Source organism: Crinia signifera, chromosome 6 (genome assembly GCF_055691185.1).
Source record: "Crinia signifera chromosome 6, ASM5569118v1, whole genome shotgun sequence".
Taxonomy (NCBI): domain Eukaryota; kingdom Metazoa; phylum Chordata; class Amphibia; order Anura; family Myobatrachidae; genus Crinia; species Crinia signifera.
Window position 1 is genome coordinate 291,141,514 of NC_139222.1, and position 26,288 is coordinate 291,167,801.

General features: G+C 52.5%; 1 protein-coding gene across 1 annotated transcript in view; it reads right to left on the reverse strand.

Moving 5' to 3' along the window:
- Positions 1–361: 361 nt before the first annotated feature.
- The window catches only part of INPP5F (inositol polyphosphate-5-phosphatase F), an 84,007-nt gene continuing 58,080 nt past the window's right edge, over positions 362–26,288 (reverse strand). The window contains exons 12-19 of the mRNA XM_083149916.1: positions 20,791–20,919; positions 17,628–17,745; positions 15,122–15,320; positions 14,301–14,372; positions 11,612–11,685; positions 11,261–11,389; positions 3,253–3,340; positions 362–2,412 (exon numbers count right to left, since the gene is read on the reverse strand). Coding sequence (XP_083006042.1) covers positions 1,377–2,412; positions 3,253–3,340; positions 11,261–11,389; positions 11,612–11,685; positions 14,301–14,372; positions 15,122–15,320; positions 17,628–17,745; positions 20,791–20,919 — 1,845 coding nt within the window. The 3' untranslated portion in view covers positions 362–1,376. The remainder of the gene's footprint in view (positions 2,413–3,252; positions 3,341–11,260; positions 11,390–11,611; positions 11,686–14,300; positions 14,373–15,121; positions 15,321–17,627; positions 17,746–20,790; positions 20,920–26,288) is intronic.

Sequence of the window (26,288 nt, forward strand, 5' to 3'; positions counted from 1 at the left end):
ATGTCACTAACATTAAGAGCACCTGTGCTCACCTCAGTCTGACCCTGTCTAATGAAGTGCGCAGCGCCCTATGAAACGCGTCACATGCTGACAGAAACTTCTAATGAGGTTCTGCACTTCAACAAGTCCCGTGAGGCAGGAAGTTCCCGATGACTGACAGACCGCCACAGCAGTGACTTGCAACAGGCCGCAAACTAGAATTTCATTATATACTGTAACCCAGAGAACAGGGATGTATTTGGCAATTACAGGACCAATAAAAGACTGGACAGGAAAAAGGATTCTATAACATACTGTCGCAGAACTTTATGTTTGACATCCTATGTATATTAAGCTATGCAGCCAAGTACCAGTAGACACAGACAGTAAAAGTCTTGTAACTTTTTTAATTAAAATAAGTCCCTTTTTTATTTTTACACATATAATTATATATAGATTCTTTTTAAAACACTACAAATAGATGGACAATATTCGTAATATTCCTAATAAATATGTAAATGAACTGTTGTACCGGAGAACGTCACAATGTGCACACGACTTTACACAGGTATAAATACTGGGAGGGTACACACGGCGAGTGGAGATATAGCAGTAGTAACCGTAGTGCACCTGGTCCATAATACAGGTCTCTCGCTGGATGACCCCACAGTGCCCTGCATGTAACATGGTCCTGGAACGCCAGTGCGGCTCCCACTGTGACAGAACAGATGCCACACTGTATCTCACTGACCACCACCAGAGAAGGTCCTGCCTAGCTGTGTCCCACTAAACTCCAGAGAAAGCTACCCATCCACCGCCAATGCTGTATCAATAGGGAAGGTTTGGTATAATGGGTTGTTTCAGAGGGCGTCCTCTATAAAAACAAGGATTCTCTATTGCTTCAGACGTTCCAGTGTAAGGTAACCGCTTACAGCGCAGTCACCTGGGGACGAGGGGGACACATGTCGTTGTAATACTTCTATTTAAGGCAATGGGGGGGGAAGACTGTGCAAATGAAAAAGTGTCAGTGATATCATAATGTGTTACAGCAAACTGTAACAGTAACCAGCGCATGACTTATAAAAGAATCTAAAAAATAAATAATGCTACAAACTAAAAAATACAGTGTTTTCCCTATCAAAACAAATAGCCCCAAAATGGTGGCAAGATAACGTTATCTGACACAAAGAACGTAAAACGTTAATATGAACGCTGAAAAGCCTGGAAAAATATAGATCTTAAATAAAAAAAAAAATGTAAAATCTGTAAACAATTGATACCAATGCTTCGGAGCGGGGTCTGCGGGACCGGTCGTACAGCGTTCTCCAGCAGAGGCGGAATGGAAGGGTTTTGGTGCCTCTTTGCAATAATGTATACGAATGTCGGCAGAGGCCAAGTCAAATCTGTATGATACGAGTCTGACACTGAGTGAACAGGTCTTTGAAATCGTTTTGTGGCTGGGCTGGTACCGTATCGGGGTCCGGAGACTTTTGCACTTTCGCCACTGCAAAGTTGATCCCTTGAGCCAGCCCGGCATGGGTAATATTGGCCACCTGGACAACCGAGCTACGGATTTTGGCGAATGGCGAGACTACTCGGCTACTGCTGCTGTCCACCGAGCCTGATCCCGGGCTAGACCGCCCAGACGTCGGAGCTTGGTCTACGCATAACAAACCCGAGCCAGCATCACTGAGAGACACGTCAAGTTGAGAAGGCCGGTTACAAGGTTCTGCTTCAGACTCAGTCTCGGTGCAAGAGGCTTCATGAGAATTATTCCCTGATGACACGTAGTCCTTCGGCACCTCAGTATCACCTTGAACAAGGCCATCTTTGGTCTGGGCATCGTGAACAAACTGGTGGCAGTAGGCATCAATGGGGGTTCCAAAATCTATGAGGGCATTCTGTTCAGGGGATGTCTCACACTGGGTGACATGGATCTCAGTGGGAATGTGAAGATTCATCTCGGCACTACTGACAGACTGGGAGCGGCTGCCCAAGCGGGGAACAGCAGCGATGATGCCACAACTGGGAAGAACGTAATCCACGTGGCCAATATTGTCCAGCGAGGCGGCCACGTGCCCATCATCATCCGACTTTGGAATGTAATCATCTGAGTGGAAAGAGTCGCTGTCCGAGGAAAGGTCCAAGTCTGATTCCAGGTGAATTTTGGTCTCCGCACCAGTGTTTTCCAGGCTACTGTCGGACTTCCACAGACTGACCTGCAGGTTGGGCTTGAGGAAGCCTTTTACCTCCGCTTTGTTGAAGGTTCCCAACTTGCGCAGACTGCTGTTGGTTTGTTTGACTTTCTGGTTGAGAGAGGAGAATTTGCTCATCAGGAAGTTCTTGCTCTGCGCCAAGCCCATACTGTTCATCCCTAATTTCTGGCCTTTGGAACGGATCCCCATTATCTCCTCATGAGGCTTGCTGCTTTTCCTGAAACAATCCCAAAACAAGCTGGTTAGTATCAGGAGAATCAGACCATTATGTATAACTGGGGTGCAATACAGAGAACGTGCATATTGGTAATGTCTATAGAAGGCACATATTAAGCATAATAATCTTACACTGACCTGTACGGGGATAACAGCCAGTTATATACACTAACTGACCGGCCCAGCTCAGTCCCTGATCCTGCCAGTAGGAGGTGCTATGCTCAGACAGACCAGGTTAGTCACTGATCCTGCCAGTAGGAGGTGCTATGCTCAGGAGGCTCAGCTCAGTCTCTGATCCTGCCATGTGGGGATGCTATGCTCAGGAGGCCCAGCCCTTGGTCCTGCCAGTAGGGGACGCTATGCTCAGGAGGGCCAGTTCAGTCCCTGATCCTGCCAGTAGGGGACGCTATGCTCAGGAGGGCCAGCTCAGCCCCTGATCCTGCCAGTAGGGGATGCTATGCTCAGGAGGCCCAGCCCCTGGTCCTGCCAGTAGGGGACGCTATGCTCAGGAGGGCCAGCTCAGCCCCTGATCCTGCCAGTAAGGGACGCTATGCTCAGGTGGGCCAGTTCAGCCCCTGATCCTGCCAGTAGGGGACGCTATGCTCAGGAGGGCCAGCTCAGCCCCTGATCCTGACAGTAGGGGACGCTATGCTCAGGAGGGCCAGTTCAGCCCCTGATCCTGCCAGTAGGGGACGCTATGCTCAGGAGGGCCAGTTCAGCCCCTGATCCTGCCAGTAGGGGACGCTATGCTCAGACAGCCCAGGTCAGCCCCTGATCCTGCCAGTAGGAGCTGCTATGTTCAAGGCCCATCGTAGTGACATTAACACATGCACATCCTCACCTCTCCAGCTTCTTCTCGATGACGGGGATGTCCGTGCCCGTGGCCTGTCTGGTGATTCTCAGCATCTCCGCAATACACAGCAGCGTATCTACAAACCAAACAATAACACTCATAATACTGTACAGATAGAGAAAGGAGCCGCCGGGGGTAATCTGCTGCCCGGCTGCAACGCCGCTGGGTCAGAACGGAGAATGAGATGGATGGGTAATACTAGATCAGACTCGATGTACACTAACAGGGCAGGGTGTAGGGATATCCAGGCTTCAGCACACATGGATAAATCAAAATGAGACATGTCATACCTGTTAAATATCTTTCTTCAAGGATGTCAGGGGCCACAGGGCTAACGCTGATTAGGGAGTGGTAGAGAAAGCAATCCAGCGCCATAAAGGTTTAACTTCTGTGGCTGCTCCTAGGTCAGCCAGGCTCCTCCCCTCTACCCCGCCTCCAGGCCAAAAACCTCAGTTTTCAACAAGCCAGGGCAGGAGACAAGAGAGAAGGAAGAGAAGCCCCTAACATGTGAGGTCCCTCAACAGAGGAAACCGTAACATGTGTGAGTACTCTCAACAGAGGAACTATTAACTTTCAACTGAAGCAGGCGCGGCAGGGAAGAATCCCTGTGGCCCCTGACGTCCTCGAAGAAAGAGATTTAACAGGTAAGACAAAAATCTTATTTTATTATTCAGGACACGTCAGGGGCCACAGGGCTTATGCTGGGATGGCCCTAAAGCAGCCAACTAAGGGTGGGGATGCACCTGTGCCACAGCCAGTACACTCTGGGCAAACGCAGAGTCCAAATACTTAAAAGCATAAAAAGGGATTGGCGGATGACCAAGTCGCTGCCTTGCAACGTTGCCAGAAGAATTGCCCGATCTAGCTGAAGAGAAGTAATGGTTTTGGTGACAAAAAACTGACAGGTCAGACACCCTCCTGGCCAAAGGAATCGCCAACAGGAAAAGTCTCCCAGGTGAGTCAACAAAGGTCCACTAACTGTAAGGGCTCAAATGGTGGGTTCTAAAGAGCAGCGAGTACCCGGCAAAGGTCCCATGGGGCTACCAGGGAAGCTGCATATGTATGATGCCCTGCAGGAACGTGCGGACAACCAACAACAGTGCGAACATCCGATGGAACAAGATGGACAAAGCCAAAACCTGTACCTTCAAAGTAGAGTTTAACCCAGTCTCCAGGCCCTTTTGGGACAAAATCCTGGCCAGGTGGTAAATCCAGGAACTGAAGTGGCGAGCACAACACCAGGAAAAGTAAGCCCGCCAGTTGTGATGGAAGCACCTGCTGCAGAACATTTGCGTGCTGTGGCCAGAGAGCCCGGCACACAGGGGTTAATGGCGGCCACAGCACTGAAGGGGTTAAGCCATTCCGGACAAAGGCACTTGACATGTTTTAAACTGTATGGGCAGCACTGAGCTGGGACAGGACCCCTTCTGCAGTGCTGCTGTAAGTTGTAGCCTGCTGCTGGGCACAAGGCCCAAAGTATATTTATATTTATGAAATATATGTTAAGCACTGAGCTGGGACTGTACCATATATTTTGTATATTGTATTGGGGAATGCATTCTGGACTTAAAATGCACTTTATACCTTTCTGGAGGAAGGAGTTTAGAAAATCTTTGTGACAGGGAGATGAGATGCTAAACAGCCTTCTCCTGTGAGTGGCCAATACACCGCAGGTGGCGGGCTTTGTGTCTGAAGTCCTGTGTGGAGGTGTTAATGGGGAAACTTGTGTATGTGATGTGTCACTGAACCCAGGCCATCCTGTGTGCGATTTGTCGGTAATGCACAGACATTTGTGTTTCTTTATGTAAACATGTCCAGGAGATACAGTAATCAAATGATCTCCACCATTCCTTAAAGTTAAGGAAATTAGATTGAACCCTTTGACATGTAATCTGGATCTATTTATGACAGGAAAAGGTCCCAAATGATATATGAATGTAAAAGTCCCAGGCATGTACACCTCCTGCACAATGCTCATTGGGTGGGGAGAACAGGGTGTAATTACCCCCTGTGGTACACTGTGTGGATTTTAGATAAAAAGGCACAAGTTTTGCCTGTAAAATTGTACAGCTCTACCTGATCTGAATGCTGTAACATCACCTGTATGCTGTACCTCCTAGGGACCTAGGAGAGGGATCTTTTAAGAGCTTCTACTTTGAGCAAAAAAACCATCTATTGCCCAAGACGACGGCTTCATCTGCGACCAACAGAATTACTGCAATAATTCCGTTCTCCGGCTGTTCTGGGTATAGCATCCAGCGTCCCCAAGTTTTCGCTCTGCCAGCTAACGAAGCAGAGGTCTGGTCCGTGACCAGTGGGGAACCAATCGATGCCAGTCGGGGGTGTGTAAGCAGCATGTCGACGCACACCCACTCCAGCAGGTAGTACTCATTTGCCAGCGTTTGGGTCTAAGGTAACCATGGTTCCAGATGCCACGTAGGAGGAGTCTGGTGGTGGCAGCAATATCCCCGCACACTGCATAGTGGGCGGAGTCAGTAACAGGCAGTTGCTGACGGTAACAGGGAATCCCCTATTGGCCAGGTCCCGTGAGACCAGGAACCGCTATCTGTGGACCCGAAGGGTGTAGCCAGAGCGTAATGGCAGGCATCCGTTCACACGTGCCCTGAGCAATGTTGAGAATACTCTGGTGTTATAGCCTCTAGCCCATAACAGGGAGGTCTCAACAGCCACCCTGTCAAAGCAAGACGCTGTAAACCAGGTGTAGACACGGTCTCTGAGAGAGCAGATCTGGACATAGAGGTAGACGTATCGGAGGGGCCATTGGTAGGGTCTGTAGATCCAAGAACCAGAATCATCTGGGCCAATGTGGAGCCACCAGACAACTTTCGGACCACTAACAAGAGGTGCGAAATTGAGGGGGGAAAGGCATACAAGAGAGCAAAACAGTCCTAGGGCTGACAGGGTGTCCACCATGCAAGCCCTTGCGGTCACGAGACCTGGACACGTACAGGGTGACCTCGAGGTCATGGTGCGATGCCATGAAGTCCACTCCGGGTCTGCCACAAAGGTGTACCAGCATCTGGAACACCGCCGGAAGGATGTCCCATTCGCAGGCATCCAGAGCCTGATGGCTCAGCATGTCTGCTTCCCAACTAAATACTCCCAGGAAAAATTTGCTGAGAGCAGGGATCTTTATCTCCGCACTGAAAGATGTGGGATGTCTGTGCCATGGCAGCCAGACTGCGAGTGCCGTCTTGGCGGTTGATCTAATCCACCGCCGTCGCAATGTCAGACTGGACCTGCAGAGGGCTACCTTTCAGCCAGGGGTCTGCTGGTGGATCCAAAATAGTCTCCCCACTGTGAGGGTAAGGCCTAGAAGCCACCAGTAAAGCAAGAGACGTACTGCCGGTGTTTAAGGCTATCATCCGTGACCGGATGTTGTGGTAGGATCCCGACCACTTGGTGAGGATCACCCCTGGGCATATTCCGCCATGCCAGAGGTCTATAATAAAGAACCTAGGACCCTCGTGCCTATATGCACTGACACTCGGCCGAGGAGACATCGGACGTGGGACAGTAGGGTCCCATGGCGTTCCTCTGGCAGGCAGATACTTTGATGTGTTGTATCTAACCAGGATCCCAGATGGATCATAGACTGAGCTGGAAGCATGGATGACTTGGGCCAATTAATGTTGCAGCCGAGACATTCCGGGACCATCACCACTGTGGGCATATGGTCCTGGAGAACTTCTGCTGGGTGTGCCAGTAACAACAGGTCGTCCAGATACGGAAGTATCCGGACTCCATGGTGAGAAGCCTGCTGTCCGAAAGGCAGAGCCTGAAACTGAAAGTGACGGTCTTGCAGTGCAAACCGCAGAAACCGATGATGTTCAGGCCTGATGGGAATATGCAGATATGCATCCAGGATGTCCAGAAAAGCCATACAGTGTCCTAATCATAGGGCCAAGACTATGGATCGCCAATTTTCCATGCTGAACCTCAGGACCCTAACAAACTTCTTGAGTGGTGTTAGGTTGAGAATGTGATGGCATGACCCGCTGGGCTTCCTGTCCAGAAAAAATGCTGGTGTAGAATCCTGAGCCTCCTTGAGCCGAAGGGACAGGTGCTATGACGGCCTACCTTAGAAGTTTCTGGATGGAGTGTTCCAGAGACCTGAACTTTTCCCAGTCCTTTGGAGAACACGTGGGAAGGAAGGAGTTGGTTGGGCAACACTGAAAGGTTAGGGAGTAGGCTCAGGGGACAACATCCCAAACCCATGTGTCAGTTGTGGATTCCAACTAGACGCCTGAAAACCCCAACAGGCGACCTCCCACTGAGGGAACCCCCAGGTGGAGGTCCGCTCCGTCGTGAAGGGTTTGCCATCTGGCTGAGAGTCAGGGCGCCCGGTGACCTAGGGATGCTTACACCTGGCCCGGATGACTTAGCAGGCCGGGGCCGGGTTCTGGAAAAGGAATGTCCCCTAACACGGGGACGGGGTGTAGGAGTGGGTGAAAGGAAAGCTGCCTTGTAAGCTGCTACCATAGCCACAATGTTATCCAGTTCGGACTCAAACAAGAGGGAACCCTCAAAGGGAAGCGCTTCTGAGATTCTCAGAGGCTAGGTCCACCCTCCAAAAGCGCAGTCACAGGGATCTCCATGCTGCAACAGGCTAAGCAGACACACGGAAGGTTAGAGGAGCAGTGACAAGAACTGCCTCCAAGTAGGGTGCGGCCTGATGTACCCCTTCTCCACAAGTACGCCCTTCTCAGTGGCACCTGCAGGAGTAGTTGCCTATTCTACCGTGACCTTAGCCACCCAGGCTGATGCCCGGGCATGCCTAGCTACCGCCTTTAGAGTGGTGCAAATACGTTTTAGGAAGTTTTCCAATTTCCAATCTGCAGGGGCGCAGGTGGAATGGGCAGCGGAGATGATCGCACTAGCTTCTTTACATGAGCACCTACAGTAGGAGTAGTTTCCCAGCGGACCCTATCCTCCTGAGGGAGGGGGTCTGAGAGGACATTTTCCAAGCCTGCAGACGTCCAGATAGAATCCTCCAAGGACGTTTAAAAATATGGCCAGAGGATCTGTTTCAGCAGGGTCCTCTAAATTAAGGCCCTCCTTTACCACTGTGACTAAGGGTGCCTTAGTAATGCGTGACAGGGCGGCCCTTGCTGAAGGAGGGCTGGGATGAAGAGGGCTCCCTGACTGTAGCCCCATAGTTTATACAGAGGCATATAATAAAGTCAACCAAGGATGGCTCCAATACCTAGGGAAGGGGGGGAGGGGGGGTAAATCCTGTGGAATGAGGATGGCATAATAGGCTGTAGGGGCGGTGCAGGTGAGAGCCCACCTACTAGCTGTGCCATCATCTGAGTAAGCAACGTGGCCCAAGCAGGCTCCTGAGAGGTGGCTGGAGCTATGGGCGGCACCCGTGCATTGTAGCGGCTAGCGCATAAGCCGTCCTGGACATAGTCCTGTGGGGGGGGGCAGGCCAGCATTACAGGAGTCCTGTGGGGGGGGGCAGGCCAGCATTACAGGATGTACAAAACAGCAGTGATGGGGCCCTGTCTTATTGGACATTACCAGGCTCTGTATGCGCTGAAACAGTGACAGAAAGGCAACCTATATGGTACAGCTAACACAGTATACCTCTGACAGGCAGTGATAGTTACAGCAGTACACATACAATGTTACATCATAGTTACCTCCCCTCCTGCATTCTGCAGGAGACTCCCTGACATAGCAGCAATCTCCCTCTCTCCCTCATTACTCTAACAATCTCCCTCATGTCACCTAGCCCAGATTATACTGTTACATCATAGTTACCTCCCCTCCTGCATTCTGCAGGAGACTCCCTGACATAGCAGCAATCTCCCTCTCTCCCTCATTAGTCTAGCAATCTCCCTCATGTCACCTAGCCCACATTACACTGTTACATCATAGTTACCTCCCCTCCTGCATTCTGCAGGAGACTCCCTGACATAGCAGCAATCTCCTGCTCTCTCTCATTAGTCTAGCAATCTCCCTCATGTCACCTAGCCCACATTACGCTGTTACATCATAGTTACCTCCCCTCCTGCATTCTGCAGGAGACTCCCTGACATAGCTGCAATCTCCCTCTCTCCCTCATTAGTCTACTAATCTCCCTCATGTCACCTAGCCCACATTATACTGTTACGGCATAGTTACCTCCCCCCTGCATTCTGCAGGAGACTCCCTCACATAGCAGCAATCTCCCTCTTACGCTCATTAGTCTAGCAATCTCCCGCATGTCACCTAGCCCACATTACACTGTTACATCATAGTTACCTCCCCTCCTGCATTCTGCAGGAGACTCCCTGACATCGCAGCAATCTCCCTCATTAGTCTAGCAATCTCCCTCATGTCACCTAGCCCACATTACACTGTTACACCATAGTCACCTCCCCTCCTGCAGGAGACTCCCTGACATAGCAGCAATCTCCATCTCTCCCTCATTAGTCTAGCAATCTCCCTCATGTCACCTAGCCCACATTACACTGTTACATCGTAGTTACCTCCCCATCTGCATTCTGCAGGAGATTCCCTGACATAGCAGCAGTCTCCCTCTCTCCCTCATTAGTCTAGCAATCTCCCTCATGTCACCTAGCCCACATTACACTGTTACATCATAGTTACCTCCCCTCCTGCATTCTGCAGGAGACTCCCTCACATAGCACCAGTCTCCCTCTCTCCCTCATTAGTCTAGCAATCTCCCTCATGTCACCTAGCCCACATTACACTGTTACATCATAGTTACCTCCCCTCCTGCATTCTGCAGGAGACTCTCTGACATCGCAGCAATCTCCCTCATTAGTCTAGCAATCTCCCTCATGTCACCTAGCCCACATTACACTGTTACATCATAGTTACCTCCCCTCCTGCATTCTGCAGGAGACTCTCTGACATCGCAGCAATCTCCCTCATTAGTCTAGCAATCTCCCCCATGTCACCTAGCCCACATTACACTGTTACATCATAGTTACCTCCCCTCCTGCATTCTGCAGGAGACTCCCTGACATAGCAGCAATCTCCCTCTATCACAGTCTAGCAATCTCCCTCCCCCTTCTAACAAATGGCTGCCAGGGAAGAAGACCTCATGCGCCGCTGACCACACACTTTATCCCTGGTGGTCCAGGAGCTGAATTGGTGTCCCCGGTGCCCGGCTGTGGTCTCCCAAGTGCCCGGGGATGGCTGCGGTCACTCGCTGATGCGTGGTGTGCAGCTGCAGGGTCCGGGTGATGGACCAGCAGCGTGGGTGTCTAATAGAACCCCCACGCTGCTGCCCTGTCACTGGCACACAGTCAGTGAATAAATAAAGATTTAAAAAATAAGTAAGGCTGCATAATGAAACCCCTCTATAAGGTGCATGTTGGCTCCTGCCAGCACAGGAAAAACTGTGCATCCTGACCTGGAGGTGGGGTGGAGCCTGGTGACAGGTTAGAGGAGGGGAGGAGCCTGATCTGGCGGTGGGGTAGAGGAGGGGAGGAGCCTGGCGGCGGGGTGCAGCAGGGGTGGAGCCTGGCCTGGAGGAGGGAAGGAGCCTGACCTGGGGGCTGGGTAGAGGAGGGAAGGAGCCTGACCTGGGGGCTGGGTAGAGGAGGGAAGGAGCCTGGCCTGGAGGAGGGGTAGAGGAGGGAAGGAGCCTGGCCTGTAGGAGGGGTTCAGGAGGGAAGGAGCCTGACCTGGGGCTGGGCAGAGGAGGGAAGGAGCCTGGCCTGGAGGAGGGGTACAGGAGGGAAGGAGCCTGACCTGGGGGCTGGGTAAAAGGAGGGAAGGAGCCTGGCCTGGGGGTGGAGTAGAGGGGGGAGGAGCCTGGCTGTCTGGGAGGTGGGGTAGGGAGGGGGAGGAGCCTGTCTATCTGGGAGGCAGTAACAAGTTTAACCTTTCTGGTGCTGGAATGCTCTCTCCCACTCCACTACCCAGTGTTAGCCCTGTGGCTCCTGACGTGTCCCGAAGATAACTGAGGTACTAAGTAAGTCACCTGTGATCAAATACTCAGTCTGTCTGCTGTTACCTTTTCCATCCTCCTCTGGGTTCCGCGTCACTGCCCTCAGTGTGTGGAAGTAGCCGCTGGTATCCTTGTACTTGTAGTGCAGCCGCATGCAGGAAAATTTGGGTTTCCCAAAAAAGGTTGGTTCAGGACCTGTGCGAGAGGAGGATACAGATCACGGTGACAGAGGGAATCCTTTAAGTGGTCACCAGGATCCCTACCACATGGGAATGGCAGGTAAAGAACAGACGGGTCACACCAACGGGGCAAGCTCTAAACAGAAGGGGACACCTGTATCCCAGTGGGGAACATGCAGTGACTATCCGCCAACAGTAGGGAACATAGGGAATGATATTATCTCATCACAGAACTCACCAATCTCAATCTTCTCCAAGTCATCCAGACTTAGCCGCTGATACTGATTCACCTTATCCACCTCATCGTCATAGCTGCAAGAGAACAAAGCATCTGAGTGCCGAGATCAGGAGACAGTACACCGGTGATTATACAGGACGGGAGTCATACAGTGACCGGCAGACACATTGTACAGGACCGGAGGACGGGAGTCACACAGTGACCGGCAGAAACATTATACAGGACCGGAGGACGGGAGTCACACAGTGACCGGCAGAAACATTATACAGGTCCAAAGGACGGGAGTCACACAGTGACCGGCAGAAACATTATACAGGACCGGAGGACGGGATTCATACAGTGACCGGCAGACACATTATACAGGACCGGAGGACGGGAGTCACACAGTGACCGGCAGAAACATTATACAGGACCGGAGGACGGGAGTCACACAGTGACCGGCAGAAACATTATACAGAACCAGAGGACGGGAGTCACACAGTGACCGGCAGACACATTATACAGGACCGGAGGACGGGAGTCACACAGTGACCGGCAGACACATTATACAGGACCGGAGGACGGGAGTCACACAGTGACCGGCAGACACATTATACAGGACCGGAGGACGGGAGTCACACAGTGACCGGCAGACACATTATACAGGACCGGAGAACGGGAGTCACACAGTGACCGGCAGAAACATTATACAGGACCGGAGGACGGGAGTCACACAGTGACCGGCAGAAACATTATACAGGACCGGAGGACGGGAGTCACACAGTGACCGGCAGAAACATTATACAGAACCAGAGGACGGGAGTCATACAGTGACCGGCAGACACATTATACAGGACCGGAGGACGGGAATCATACAGTGACCGGCAGACACATTATACAGGACCGGAGTCATACAGTAACCGGCAGAAACATTATACAGAACCAGAGGACGGGAGTCACACAGTGACCGGCAGAAACATTATACAGGACCGGAGGACGGGAGTCACACAGTGACCGGCAGAAACATTATACAGAATCAGAGGACGGGAGTCACACAGTGACCGGCAGACACATTATACAGGACCGGAGGACGGGAGTCATACAGAGACAGTGACCAGGGGGCAGGAGACACATTGTACCAGTGATTATAAGGTAACCAGGGGGCAGGAGACACATTATACCGGTGATTATAAGGTAACCAGGGGGCAGGAGACACATTGTACCGGTGATTATACGGTAACCAGGGGGCAGGAGACACATTGTACCGGTGATTATACGGTAACCAGGGGGCAGGAGACACATTGTACCGGTGATTATAAGGTAACCAGGGGGCAGGAGACACATTGTACCGGTGATTATAAGGTAACCAGGGGGCAGGAGACACATTGTACCGGTGATTATACGGTAACCAGGGGGCAGGAGACACATTGTACCGGTGATTATAAGGTAACCAGGGGGCAGGAGACACATTGTACCGGTGATTATACGGTAACCAGGGGGCAGGAGACACATTGTACCGGTGATTATAAGGTAACCAGGGGGCAGGAGACACATTGTACCGGTGATTATAAGTAACCAGGGGGCAGGAGACACATTATACCGGTGATTATACGGTAACCAGGGGGCAGGAGACACATTGTACCGGAGATTATACGGTAACCAGGGGGCAGGAGACACATTGTACCGGTGATTATAAGTAACCAGGGGGCAGGAGACACATTATACCGGTGATTATACGGTAACCAGGGGGCAGGAGACACATTGTACCGGTGATTATAAGTAACCAGGGGGCAGGAGACACATTGTACCGGTGATTATAAGGTAACCAGGGGGCAGGAGACACATTGTACCGGTGATTATAAGTAACCAGGGGGCAGGAGACACATTGTACCGGTGATTATAAGTAACCAGGGGGCAGGAGACACATTATACGGTAACCAGGGGGCAGGAGACACATTGTACCGGTGATTATAAGTAACCAGGGGGCAGGAGACACATTATACCGGTGATTATACGGTAACCAGGGGGCAGGAGACACATTGTACCGGTGATTATAAGGTAACCAGGGGGCAGGAGAAACATTGTACCGGTGATTATAAGTAACCAGGGGGCAGGAGACACATTGTACCGGTGATTATAAGTAACCAGGGGGCAGGAGACACATTGTACCGGTGATTATACGGTAACCAGGGGGCAGGAGACACATTGTACCGGTGATTATAAGTAACCAGGGGGCAGGAGACACATTATACCGGTGATTATACGGTAACCAGGGGGCAGGAGACACATTGTACCGGTGATTATAAGGTAACCAGGGGACAGGAGACACATTATACCGGTGATTATAAGTAACCAGGGGGCAGGAGACACATTATACCGGTGATTATAAGGTAACCAGGGGGCAGGAGACACATTGTACCGGTGATTATAAGGTAACCAGGGGGCAGGAGACACTTTATACAGGTGATTATAGGGTAACCAGGGGGCAGGAGACACATTGTACCGGTGATTATAAGGTAACCAGGGGGCAGGAGACACATTATACAGGTGATTATAAGGTAACCAGGGGGCAGGAGACACATTATACCGGTGATTATAAGGCAACCAGGGGGCAGGAGACACATTGTACCGGTGATTATACGGTAACCAGGGGGCAGGAGACACATTATACCGGTGATTATAAGGTAACCAGGGGGCAGGAGACACTTACTAGGCAACGTAATAAGCACAGTTGGACAGCAGCAGTAAGACTTCAACATCTTTGTGAGTGGCATCGATGAGACTACAAAGAAAAGACAGTCATTATAGAAACACGCCACCACCTCTTACCAGCTTCTGCCGGTACCACCCACTTAGTCTGTGACGCTAGGGGAGGTGCTATCATTAGTCAGTCATATTAGGATGCTCGACGGAACGGGAGCTGCACAGATAACAGCTTCTACTAACCAAGGATGAGTTATCAGTGGCTGATGATCTATAACACATGTGGGGCTACAGCAGGTCACTTGTCCCCACCTTGAGAAATGCACAACCAGCAGGTGGTTATGGGGCCTGGTCTCACTACTATAGGAATAATCCCGCATGGGGTCCCCCTTGTTATTTGTGAGCATCACCCATGCTACAAATGGGCCCAACGGAGAAGCAGCCAATCACACCGGCTGATTCCAGCACTTCAGCCAATCAGTGAAGTCTGATTGGCCATTGGCCTGTCACTCACATCGATGCTCTGTAATATACAAGTTGTGCATCCTTTATCAGGGTTTATTATCAGAGAAGAACACAACAGCATTACATCACCAATATAACTTCTGGAGAGACAAGCTGGGTAATTATATCACACATGAGATCAGCCCATAGTAACCAGCTTCTAACCTAATGGGCTGTAATAATTTATCGTCCCTATGTAGAGCAGACGAGCCCAGCCCCACCCTGACACCTGCCAGGGGATGAGAGGACATGTATGTAGGTGGCCAGTAGAAGGGGAACATGGGCAGGTAATCATACACAGCGCTCCCATAGGTGATAACAGACCTGGGGTCGCAGTCTATAAGTGCCCATCCGCCATGGAACTTCTCGTTGTCTGGTAACAACATCTGCATGTAGTTCTGGAGGAGCTGGCTGATCAGTTCCTGGTGGTTCCTCTGGCTCTGACGGTGTAAGGCTTCATGCTCCTTCTCCTTCGTGAAGATGGAATAAAGATCTTCAGTCACAGGGACCCCCAGCATCAGGTCTGGAAGAGAAGAGGACATCATAAGCACCTGTCAGACATCTACACAGCATCACAGGCACCCAAGATGCTATCAGACCCCAACGTGATATCGCAAGCACCCGGGGTGCTATCAGACCCCAACGTGATATCGCAAGCACCCGGGGTGCTATCCGACCCCGACATGACATCGCAAGCACCTGGGGTGCTATCAGACCCCTACGTGACATTGCAAGCACCCGGGGTGCTATCAGACCCCGACATGACATCGCAAGCACCTGGAGTTCTATCAGACCCCTACGTGACATCGCAAGCACCTGGGGTACTATCAGACCCCTACATGACATCGTAAGCACCTGGGGTACTATCAGACCCCTACATGACATCGCAAGCACCTGGGGTACTATCAGACCCCTACATGACATCGCAAGCACCTGGAGTTCTATCAGACCCCTACGTGACATCGCAAGCACCTGGGGTACTATCAGACCCCTACATGACATCGCAAGCACCTGGGGTACTATCAGACCCCTACATGACATCGCAAGCACCTGGAGTTCTATCAGACCCCTACGTAACATCGCAAACACCTGGGGTACTATCAGACCCCTACATGACATCGCAAGCACCTGGGGTACTATCAGACCCCTGCATGACTTCGCAAGCACCTGGAGTTCTATCAGACCCCTACGTGACATCGCAAGCACCCGGGGAGCTATCAGACCCCTACCCTTAATTAGGGACAGATCGTTATGGGATAGTCTCTAACCCCATTACAGTACCTGGGGGCAGATCGTTATGGGATACCCTCTGACCACCTTACAGTAACTGGGGGCAGATAATTATGGGATAGCCTCTGACCCCCTTACTGTAACTGAGGGCAGATAGTTATGGGATAGCCTCTGACCCCCTTACTGTAACTGGGGGCAGATAGTTATGGGATAGCCTCTGACCCCATTACAGTAACTGAAGCAGATAATTATGGGATAGCCTCTGACCCCATTACAGTACCTGGGGGCAGATCGTTATGGGATAGCCTCTGACCACCTTACTATAACTGCGGCAGATAGTTATGGGGTAGCCTCTAACCCCCTTACAGTACCTGGAGGAAGATCGTTATGGGATAGCCTCTGACCCCCCCCCCCCTTACTGTAACTGCGGCAGATAATTACGGGATAGCCTCTGACCACCTTACAGTACCTGGGGGCAGATTGTTATGGGATAGCCTCTGACCACCTTACAGTAACTGTGGCAGATAGTTATGGGATAGCCTCTGATCCCCTTACAGTAACTGTGGCAGATAGTTAAGGCATAGCCTCTGATCCCCTTACAGTAACGGTGGCAGATAATTACGGGATAGCCTCTGATCTCTTACTGTAACTGTGGCAGATAATTACGGGATAGCCTCTGACCACCTTACAGTAACTGTGGCAGATAGTAATGGCATAGCCTCTGATCCCTTATTGTAACTGTGGCAGATAATTACGGGATAGCCTCTGACCACCTTACAGTACCTGGGGGCAGATTGTTATGGGATAGCCTCTGACCACCTTACAGTAACTGTGGCAGGTAGTTATGGGATAGCCTCTGATCCCCTTACAGTAACTGTGGCAGATAGTTATGGCATAGCCTCTGATCCCCTTACAGTAACTGTGGCAGATAATTACGGGATAGCCTCTGATCCCTTACTGTAACTGTGGCAGATAGTAATGGCATAGCCTCTGATCCCTTACTGTAACTGGAGCAGATAATTACGGGATAGCCTCTGACCACCTTACAGTACCTGGGGGCAGATCGTTATGGGATAGCCTCTGACCACCTTACAGTAACTGTGGCAGATAGTTATGGGATAGCCTCTGATCCCCTTACAGTAACTGTGGCAGATAATTACGGGATAGCCTCTGATCCCTTACTGTAACTGTGGCAGATAATTACGGGATAGCCTCTGACCACCTTACAGTAACTGTGGCAGATAGTTATGGGATAGCCTCTGATCCCTTACTGTAACTGTGGCAGATAGTAATGGCATAGCCTCTGATCCCTTACTGTAACTGGAACAGATAATTACGGGATAGCCTCTGACCACCTTACAGTAACTGTGGCAGATAGTAATGGCATAGCCTCTGATCCTCTGATAACTTGAGTAGATAGTTAAAAATAAAAAAAAGTCTTGAACTTTAAACATCATACATTTAAAATGCGGCTCAATGAACTAATGTAGGTAAAGCTGATGTTTGCTCCATGAGGTGTATAAGTCCAGAACAGGATATTATTATATATTTTATGGCTGTGATCCCACGTCACACATGTACGACACAAAGCTTCTCTTACCAATCACCGCCTGGCGGTAAGCGTCCTTGAACCGGTTAAGGTAGTATCGGTTGGCAGAGTTCACGCCGTCTTTCATAACCCCTGCAAGCTTCCTCTCCCCAGTCCGGGTGAAGTCCCCCTGTATTGTAATAAAGAGACAGTCATACGTCAGGGCGAGGCAGCAACCGCATGGGGGAAGAGATCCCTACTGATAGATATATATATAGGGATCAGTGCTAAGGAGGCTGCAGGAGAGGGACAGTCAGACATCAGCCACATAGAAGGGGTGTGGTATAGGGTTCCGACAGTCGGGATCCCGACAGTCATTAGCCCAACTGGCCGGACACAGACAGAATGGCGAGTGCAACAAAGCACTGTGACACGGTGGCGAGTGTGTGGGTCGTGGACCCCCACAAGGGAGAATAGCCGGTGGCCGTCGGGAACCCGTCTGTCAGTGTTTTAACAGTCAGGCAAATGACTGTCGGGACCTCGTTCGGCACCCCATAGAAGAAGAGATCCCTACTGACAGAAATACATAGGGATCAGTGCTTGGGGCTGTAGGAGGGAGAGACAGTCAGACATCAGCCACATAGAGGAACAGATATACTGTATATAGATATATTTGATCTACTTTTGTGGAAAACGATGTATCTATCCTGTATTATGGGATCTAGCACCCACCTATCAAAATATGAAGTGGTGTGTATGGCAGCAGTAAGACTACAGCTGCAGTTATTAGGAGCTGCCAGTAGAGGGCAGGGCTCACCAATTCTATCAACACAAAAATAGAGACCCATCCGCAGACAACTTATATACTGGCTTAAACAGAGGGTGAAACTTAATAGGATGAGAGATTCAGAAAGAGAGAGATTTGGTAAGAAATCTCCAGGGGTTTTTTAAAGCGGCAATCATTTACACTGCAAAACCAGTTTGATTATGTTATGAAGTGTAAATGATTGCTGCTTTAAAACAAACTGTGGGTTTCTTACCAAATATCTCACTTTCTGATTCTCTCATTCTATAACATTTCACCCATAGTCTCCTGCAGCTGTTATTATGGGCCAGATGTACTAAGCCTTGAAAAGAGATAAAATAGAGAGTGATAAACTACCAGCCAATCCGCTCCTAACTACTATGTCACAGGCTGCTTTTGATAAAAGACAGGTAGGAGCTGATTGGTTGGTGGTTTATCACTCTCCATTTTATCACTTTTCAAGGCTTAGTACATCTCGCCCTATGTGTGCTGCAATACCGGAATGTCTTAAATCTCTGCCGCAGAACCACCAAAAGCACCAAGCATCTGATTCCAATCTCTGGAGAAACCGGGTGACTCTGCTGCCCCCCCCCCATGATACACACTGTTGGAGTGGGTGGATTTACCAGTTGAGACTAAGCAGGGACACAGATTGGAGGGGAGGAGCTAATTGGAGTGGGTGGATACTAGTTACACCTCCAGGCAGGGGCACAGACTGGAGAGGGGAGGGGCCTGCTGGAGTGGGGGGATACTAGTTTGGACATCAGACTGGAGAAGGGAGGGGCTAGCAGGAATGGGCATATTCTAATTGAGACTTTAGGCAGGGACACAGACTATAGGAGGAGGGGCTAGCTGGAGTGGGCAGATACAAGTTGTGCCCAGGGACACAGACTGGAGGAGGGGCCTGCTGGATTGGGCAGATAATAAGTGCGCCTTCAGGCAGGGACACAGACTGGAGGAGGGGCCTGCTGGAGTGGGCAGATAATAGTTGCACCTTCAGGCAGGGACAAAGACTGGAGGAGGAGGGGCCTGCAGGATTAGGCGGATAATAGTTGCACCTTCAGGCAGGGACACAGACTGGAGGAGGGGCCTGCTGGAGTGGGCGGATAATAGTTGCACCTTCAGGCAGGGACAGACACTGGAGGAGGGGCCTGCTGGAGTGGGCGGATAATAGTTGCACCTTCAGGCAGGGACACAGACTGGAGGAGGGGCCTGCTGGAGTGGGCGGATAATAGTTGCACCTTCAGGCAGGGACACAGACTGGAGGAGGGGCCTGCTGGAGTGGGCGGATAATAGTTGTACCTTCAGGCAGGGACACAGACTGGAGGAGGGGCCTGCTGGAGTGGGCGGATAATAGTTGCACCTTCAGGCAGGGACACAGACTGGAGGAGGGGCCTGCTGGAGTGGGCGGATACTAGTTGCACCTTCAGGCAGGGGCACAGACTGGAGGAGGGGCCTGCTGGAGTGGGCGGATACTAGTTGCACCTTCAGGCAGGGACACAGACTGGAGGAGGGGCCTGCTGGATTGGGCAGATAATAAGTGCGCCTTCAGGCAGGGACACAGACTGGAGGAGGGGCCTGCTGGAGTGGGCAGATAATAGTTGCACCTTCAGGCAGGGACAAAGACTGGAGGAGGAGGGGCCTGCAGGATTAGGCAGATAATAGTTGCACCTTCAGGCAGGGACACAGACTGGAGGAGGGGCCTGCTGGAGTGGGCGGATAATAGTTGCACCTTCAGGCAGGGACAGACACTGGAGGAGGGGCCTGCTGGAGTGGGCGGATAATAGTTGCACCTTCAGGCAGGGACACAGACTGGAGGAGGGGCCTGCTGGAGTGGGCGGATAATAGTTGCACCTTCAGGCAGGGACACAGACTGGAGGAGGGGCCTGCTGGAGTGGGCGGATAATAGTTGTACCTTCAGGCAGGGACACAGACTGGAGGAGGGGCCTGCTGGAGTGGGCGGATAATAGTTGCACCTTCAGGCAGGGACACAGACTGGAGGAGGGGCCTGCTGGAGTGGGCGGATACTAGTTGCACCTTCAGGCAGGGGCACAGACTGGAGGAGGGGCCTGCTGGAGTGGGCGGATACTAGTTGCACCTTCAGGCAGGGACACAGACTGGAGGAGGAGGGGCCTGCTGGAGTGGGCGGATACTAGTTGCACCTTCAGGCAGGGGCACAGACTGGAGGAGGGGCCTGCTGGAGTGGGCGGATAATAGTTGCACCTTCAGGCAGGGACACAGACTGGAGGAGGGGCCTGCTGGAGTGGGCGGATAATAGTTGCGCCTTCAGGCAGGGACACACACTGGAGGAGGGGCCTGCTGGAGTGGGCGGATACTAGTTGCGCCTTCAGGCAGGGACACACACTGGAGGAGGGGCCTGCTGGAGTGGGCGGATAATAGTTGCGCCTTCAGGAACACAGGCACCGATACCTTTAGAGCCGCCGTCCCTGCGTACTGTCTGCTGATGGAGTCACCGTTGTTTGCCCACATGACTTGGTACAGTCTGTAGCATTTCATGGGTAGCAGCTGCTCCGGGGGCATCACACCCAGCTTCTTAAGCTGAAAAGAGAAACATCTGTAGATCAGGCATCATCATATAGAGATAACACCGGCTGATGTTCATGGTAAGGAGGCCTCACAACCTGAGAGCAACCCAAAGACCCTGGCACAACGTTCTTACCATCATGACATTACTATCAGCCCCATCAGTCTGTCTGCCCTATGCAGTACAGGTGGGACACATCAGGCATGGCAGGTCATGTGACTAGGCAGCAGAGAGGAGGAGGAGGACTGGCAGTGTGGGAGGGGTCAGGTGACAGGAGCAGAGGAGGCAGCACCAGGTGGGGGCAGGACACATCAGGCATGGCAGGTCATGTGACTAGGCAGCAGAGAGGAGGAGGAGGACTGGCAGTGTGGGAGGGGTCAGGCGACAGGAGCAGAGGAGGCAGCACCAGGTGGGGGCAGGACACATCAGGCATGGCAGGTCATGTGACTAGGCAGCAGAGAGGAGGAGGAGGACTGGCAGTGTGGGAGGGGTCAGACGACAGGAGCAGATGAGGAAGCACCAGGTGGGGGCAGGACACATCAGGCATGGCAGGTCATGTGACTAGGCAGCAGAGAGGAGGAGGAGGACTGGCAGTGTGGGAGGGGTCAGACGACAGGAGCAGAGGAGGCAGCACCAGGTGGGGGCAGGACACATCAGGCATGGCAGGTCATGTGACTAGGCAGCAGAGAGGAGGAGGACTGGCAGTGTGGGAGGGGTCAGGTGACAGGAGCAGAGGAGGCAGCAGCAGGTGGGGGCAGGACACATCAGGCATGGCAGGTCATGTGATTAGGCAGCAGAGAGGAGGAGGACTGGCAGTGTGGGAGGGGTCAGGTGACAGGAGCAGAGGAGGCAGCAGCAGGTGGGGGCAGGACACATCAGGCATGGCAGGTCATGTGACTAGGCAGCAGAGAGGAGGAGGAGGACTGGCAGTGTGGGAGGGGTCAGACGACAGGAGCAGAGGAGGCAGCACCAGGTGGGGGCAGGACACATCAGGCATGGCAGGTCATGTGACTAGGCAGCAGAGAGGAGGAGGAGGACTGGCAGTGTGGGAGGGGTCAGGTGACAGGAGCAGAGGAGGCAGCACCAGGTGGAGGCAGGACACACCAGGCATGGCAGGTCATGTGATTAGGCAGCAGAGAGGAGGAGGACTGGCAGTGTGGGAGGGGTCAGGTGACAGGAGCAGAGGAGGCAGCACCAGGTGGGGGCAGGACACATCAGGCATGGCAGGTCATGTGACTAGGCAGCGGAGAGGAGGACTGGCAGTGTGGGAGGGGTCAGGTGACAGGAGCAGAGGAGGCAGCACCAGGTGGGGGCAGGACACATCAGGCATGGCAGGTCATGTGATTAGGCAGCAGAGAGGAGGAGGACTGGCAGTGTGGGAGGGGTCAGGTGACAGGAGCAGAGGAGGCAGCACCAGGTGGGGGCAGGACACATCAGGCATGGCAGGTCATGTGATTAGGCAGCAGAGAGGAGGAGGACTGGCAGTGTGGGAGGGGTCAGGTGACAGGAGCAGAGGAGGCAGCAGCAGGTGGGGGCAGGACACATCAGGCATGGCAGGTCATGTGATTAGGCAGCAGAGAGGAGGAGGACTGGCAGTGCATACCTCCCAACTTCTGTCCGTATGAAATAGGGACACTCGCGCGGCGAAGGGGCGGGGCGTATGCAAATGAGGGCGCGGCTTATGCTAATTAGCCGCAACCTCATTTTCATACGAGAATAGACGCTGTGCGCATGCGCACAGCGTCTATTCTACTAGATTGGGGGTCTCCCAACTGCCACCCCCCCGCAGCGGGACAATGCCTGCCGCGGGTGGGACAGCGGGACAGGACCCGAAAATCGGGACTGTCCCTCTAAAATCGTGACAGTTGTGAGGTATGCATCAGGCATGGCAGGTCATGTGACTAGGCAGCAGAGAGGAGGAGGACTGGCAGTGTGGGAGGGGTCAGGTGACAGGAGCAGAGGAGGCAGCACCAGGTGGGGGCAGGACACACCAGGCATGGCAGGTCATGTGATTAGGCCGCAGAGAGGAGGAGGACTGGCAGTGTGGGAAGGGTCAGGTGACAGGAGCAGAGGAGGATGGACACATGAGCCAGTGATAAATGGGTCCTAATACATCCTTGATGCTCCACGGGGCTGCATACAGAGCAGACTGCGCTGAGTGATGTGATATGTGACGACCAGTGGTGCCGCCGATGGCTGCCTAGGTGCTGTGCAGCTCGGCGGGTATGTGTTCCCTGTGTGATAACTGTACTGTCCCTGCTTATATTGTCACCTACCTGGCTGCTGCAATGACCAGTGGTGCCGCTGATGGCTGCCTAGGTGCTGTGCAGCTCGGCGGGTATGTGTTCCCTGTGTGATAACTGTACTGTCCCTGCTTATATTGTCACCTACCTGGCTGCTGCAATGACCAGTGGTGCCGCTGATGGCTGCCTAGGTGCTGTGCAGCTCGGCGGGTATGTGCTCCCTGTGTGATAACTGTACTGTCCCTGCATATATTATTACCTACCTGGCTGCTGCAATGACCAGTGGTGCCGCTGATGGCTGCCTAGGTGCTGTGCAGCTCGGGGGGTATGTGTTCCCTGTGTGATAACTGTACTGCCCCTGCTTATATTGTCACCTACCTGGCTGCTGCAATGACCAGTGGTGCCGCTGATGGCTGCCTAGGTGCTGTGCAGCTCGGCGGGTATGTGCTCCCTGTGTGATAACTGTACTGTCCCTGCATATATTATTACCTACCTGGCTGCTGCAATGACCAGTGGTGCCGCTGATGGCTGCCTAGGTGCTGTGCAGCTCGGCAAGTATGTGTTCCCTGTGTGATAACTGTACTGCCCCTGCTTATATTGTCACCTACCTGGCTGCTGCAATGACCAGTGGTGCCGCTGATGGCTGCCTAGGCGCTGTGCAGCTCGGCAAGTATGTGTTCCCTGTGTGATAACTGTACTGCCCCTGCTTATATTGTCACCTACCTGGCTGCTGCAATGACCAGTGGTGCCGCTGATGGCTGCCTAGGTGCTGTGCAGCTCGGCGGGTATGTGTTCCCTGTGTGATAACTGTACTGTCCGTGCTTACATTGTTACCTACCTGGCTGCTGCGATGATCAGTGGCGCCGCTGATGGCTGCCTAGGTGCTGTGCAGCTCGGCGGGTATGTGTTCCCTGTGTGATAACTGTACTGTCCCTGCTTATATTGTTACCTACCTGGCTGCTGTAATGACCAGTGGTGCTGCGGATGCCTGCCTAGGGGCTGTGCAGCTTGGTGGGTATGTGTTCCCTGTACTGTCCCTGCTTATATTGTTACCTACCTGGCTGCAGCAATGACCAGTGGCACTGCTGATGGCTGCCTAGGTGCTGTGCAGCTCGGCAGGTATGTGTTCCCTGTGTGATAACTGTACTGTCCCTGCTTATATTGTCACCTACCTGGCTGCTGCAATGACCAGTGGTGCCGCTGATGGCTGCCTAGGCGCTGTGCAGCTCGGCGGGTATGTGTTCCCTGTGTGAAAACTGTACTGTCCCTGCTTATATTGTCACCTACCTGGCTGCAATGACCAGTGGTGCCGCTGATGGCTGCCTAGGTGCTGTGCAGCTCGGCGGGTATGTGTTCCCTGTGTGATAACTGTACTGTCCCTGCTTACATTGTTACCTACCTGGCTGCTGCGATGATCAGTGGTGCCGCCGATGGCTGCCTAGGTGCTGTGCAGCTCGGCGGGTATGTGTTCCCTGTGTGATAACTGTACTGTCCCTGCTTATATTGTTACCTACCTGGCTGCTGCAATGACCAGTGGTGCCACTGATGGCTGCCTAGGTGCTGTGCAGCTCGGCGGGTATGTGCTCCCTGTGTGATAACTGTACTGTCCCTGCATATATTATTACCTACCTGGCTGCTGCAATGACCAGTGGTGCCGCTGATGGCTGCCTAGGTGCTGTGCAGCTCAGCAGGTATGTGTTCCCTGTGTGATAACTGTACTGTCCCTGCTTATATTGTCACCTACCTGGCTGCTGCAATGACCAGTGGTGCCGCTGATGGCTGCCTAGGTGCTGTGCAGCTCGGCAGGTATGTGTTCCCTGTGTGATAACTGTACTGTCTCTGCTTATATTGTTACCTACCTGGCTGCTGCAATGACCAGTGGTGCCGCTGATGGCTGCCTAGGCGCTGTACAGCTCGGCAGGTATGTGTTCCCTGTGTGATAACTGTACTGTCACTGCTTATATTGTTACCTACCTGGCTGCTGCGATGACCAGTGGTGCCGCTGATGGCTGCCTAGGCGCTGTACAGCTCGGCAGGTATGTGTTCCCTGTGTGATAACTGTACTGTCACTGCTTATATTGTCACCTACCTGGCTGCTGCAATGACCAGTGGTGCTGCTGATGGCTGCCTAGGTGCTGTGCAGCTCGGCAGGTATGTGTTCCCTGTGTGATAACTGTACTGTCCCTGCTTATATTGTCACCTACCTGGCTGCTGCAATGACCAGTGGTGCCGCTGATGGCTGCCTAGGTGCTGTGCAGCTCGGCAGGTATGTGTTCCCTGTGTGATAACTGTACTGTCTCTGCTTATATTGTTACCTACCTGGCTGCTGCAATGACCAGTGGTGCCGCTGATGGCTGCCTAGGCGCTGTACAGCTCGGCAGGTATGTGTTCCCTGTGTGATAACTGTACTGTCACTGCTTATATTGTCACCTACCTGGCTGCTGCAATGACCAGTGGTGCCGCTGATGGCTGCCTAGGTGCTGTGCAGCTCGGCGGGTATGTGTTCCCTGTGTGATAACTGTACTGTCCCTGCTTATATTGTCACCTACCTGGCTGCTGCAATGACCAGTGGTGCTGCTGATGGCTGCCTAGGCGCTGTGCAGCTCGGCAGGTATGTGTTCCCTGTGTGATAACTGTCCTGTCCCTGCTTATATTGTCACCTACCTGGCTGCAATGACCAGTGGTGCCGCTGATGGCTGCCTAGGTGCTGTGCAGCTCGGCAGGTATGTGTTCCCTGTGTGATAACTGTACTGTCCCTGCTTATATTGTTACCTACCTGGCTGCTGCAATGACCAGTGGTGCCGCTGATGGCTGCCTAGGCGCTGTGCAGCTAGGCGGGTATGTGTTCCCTGTGTGATAACTGTACTGTCCCTGCTTATATTGTTACCTACCTGGCTGCTGCAATGACCAGTGGTGCCGCTGATGGCTGCCTAGGCGCTGTGCAGCTAGGCGGGTATGTGTTCCCTGTGTGATAACTGTACTGTCCCTGCTTATATTGTTACCTACCTGGCTGCTGCAATGACCAGTGGCGCCGCTGATGGCTGCCTAGGCGCTGTGCAGCTTGGTGGGTATGTGTTCCCTGTGTGATAACTGTACTGTCTCTGCTTATATTGTCACCTACCTGGCTGCTGCAATGACCA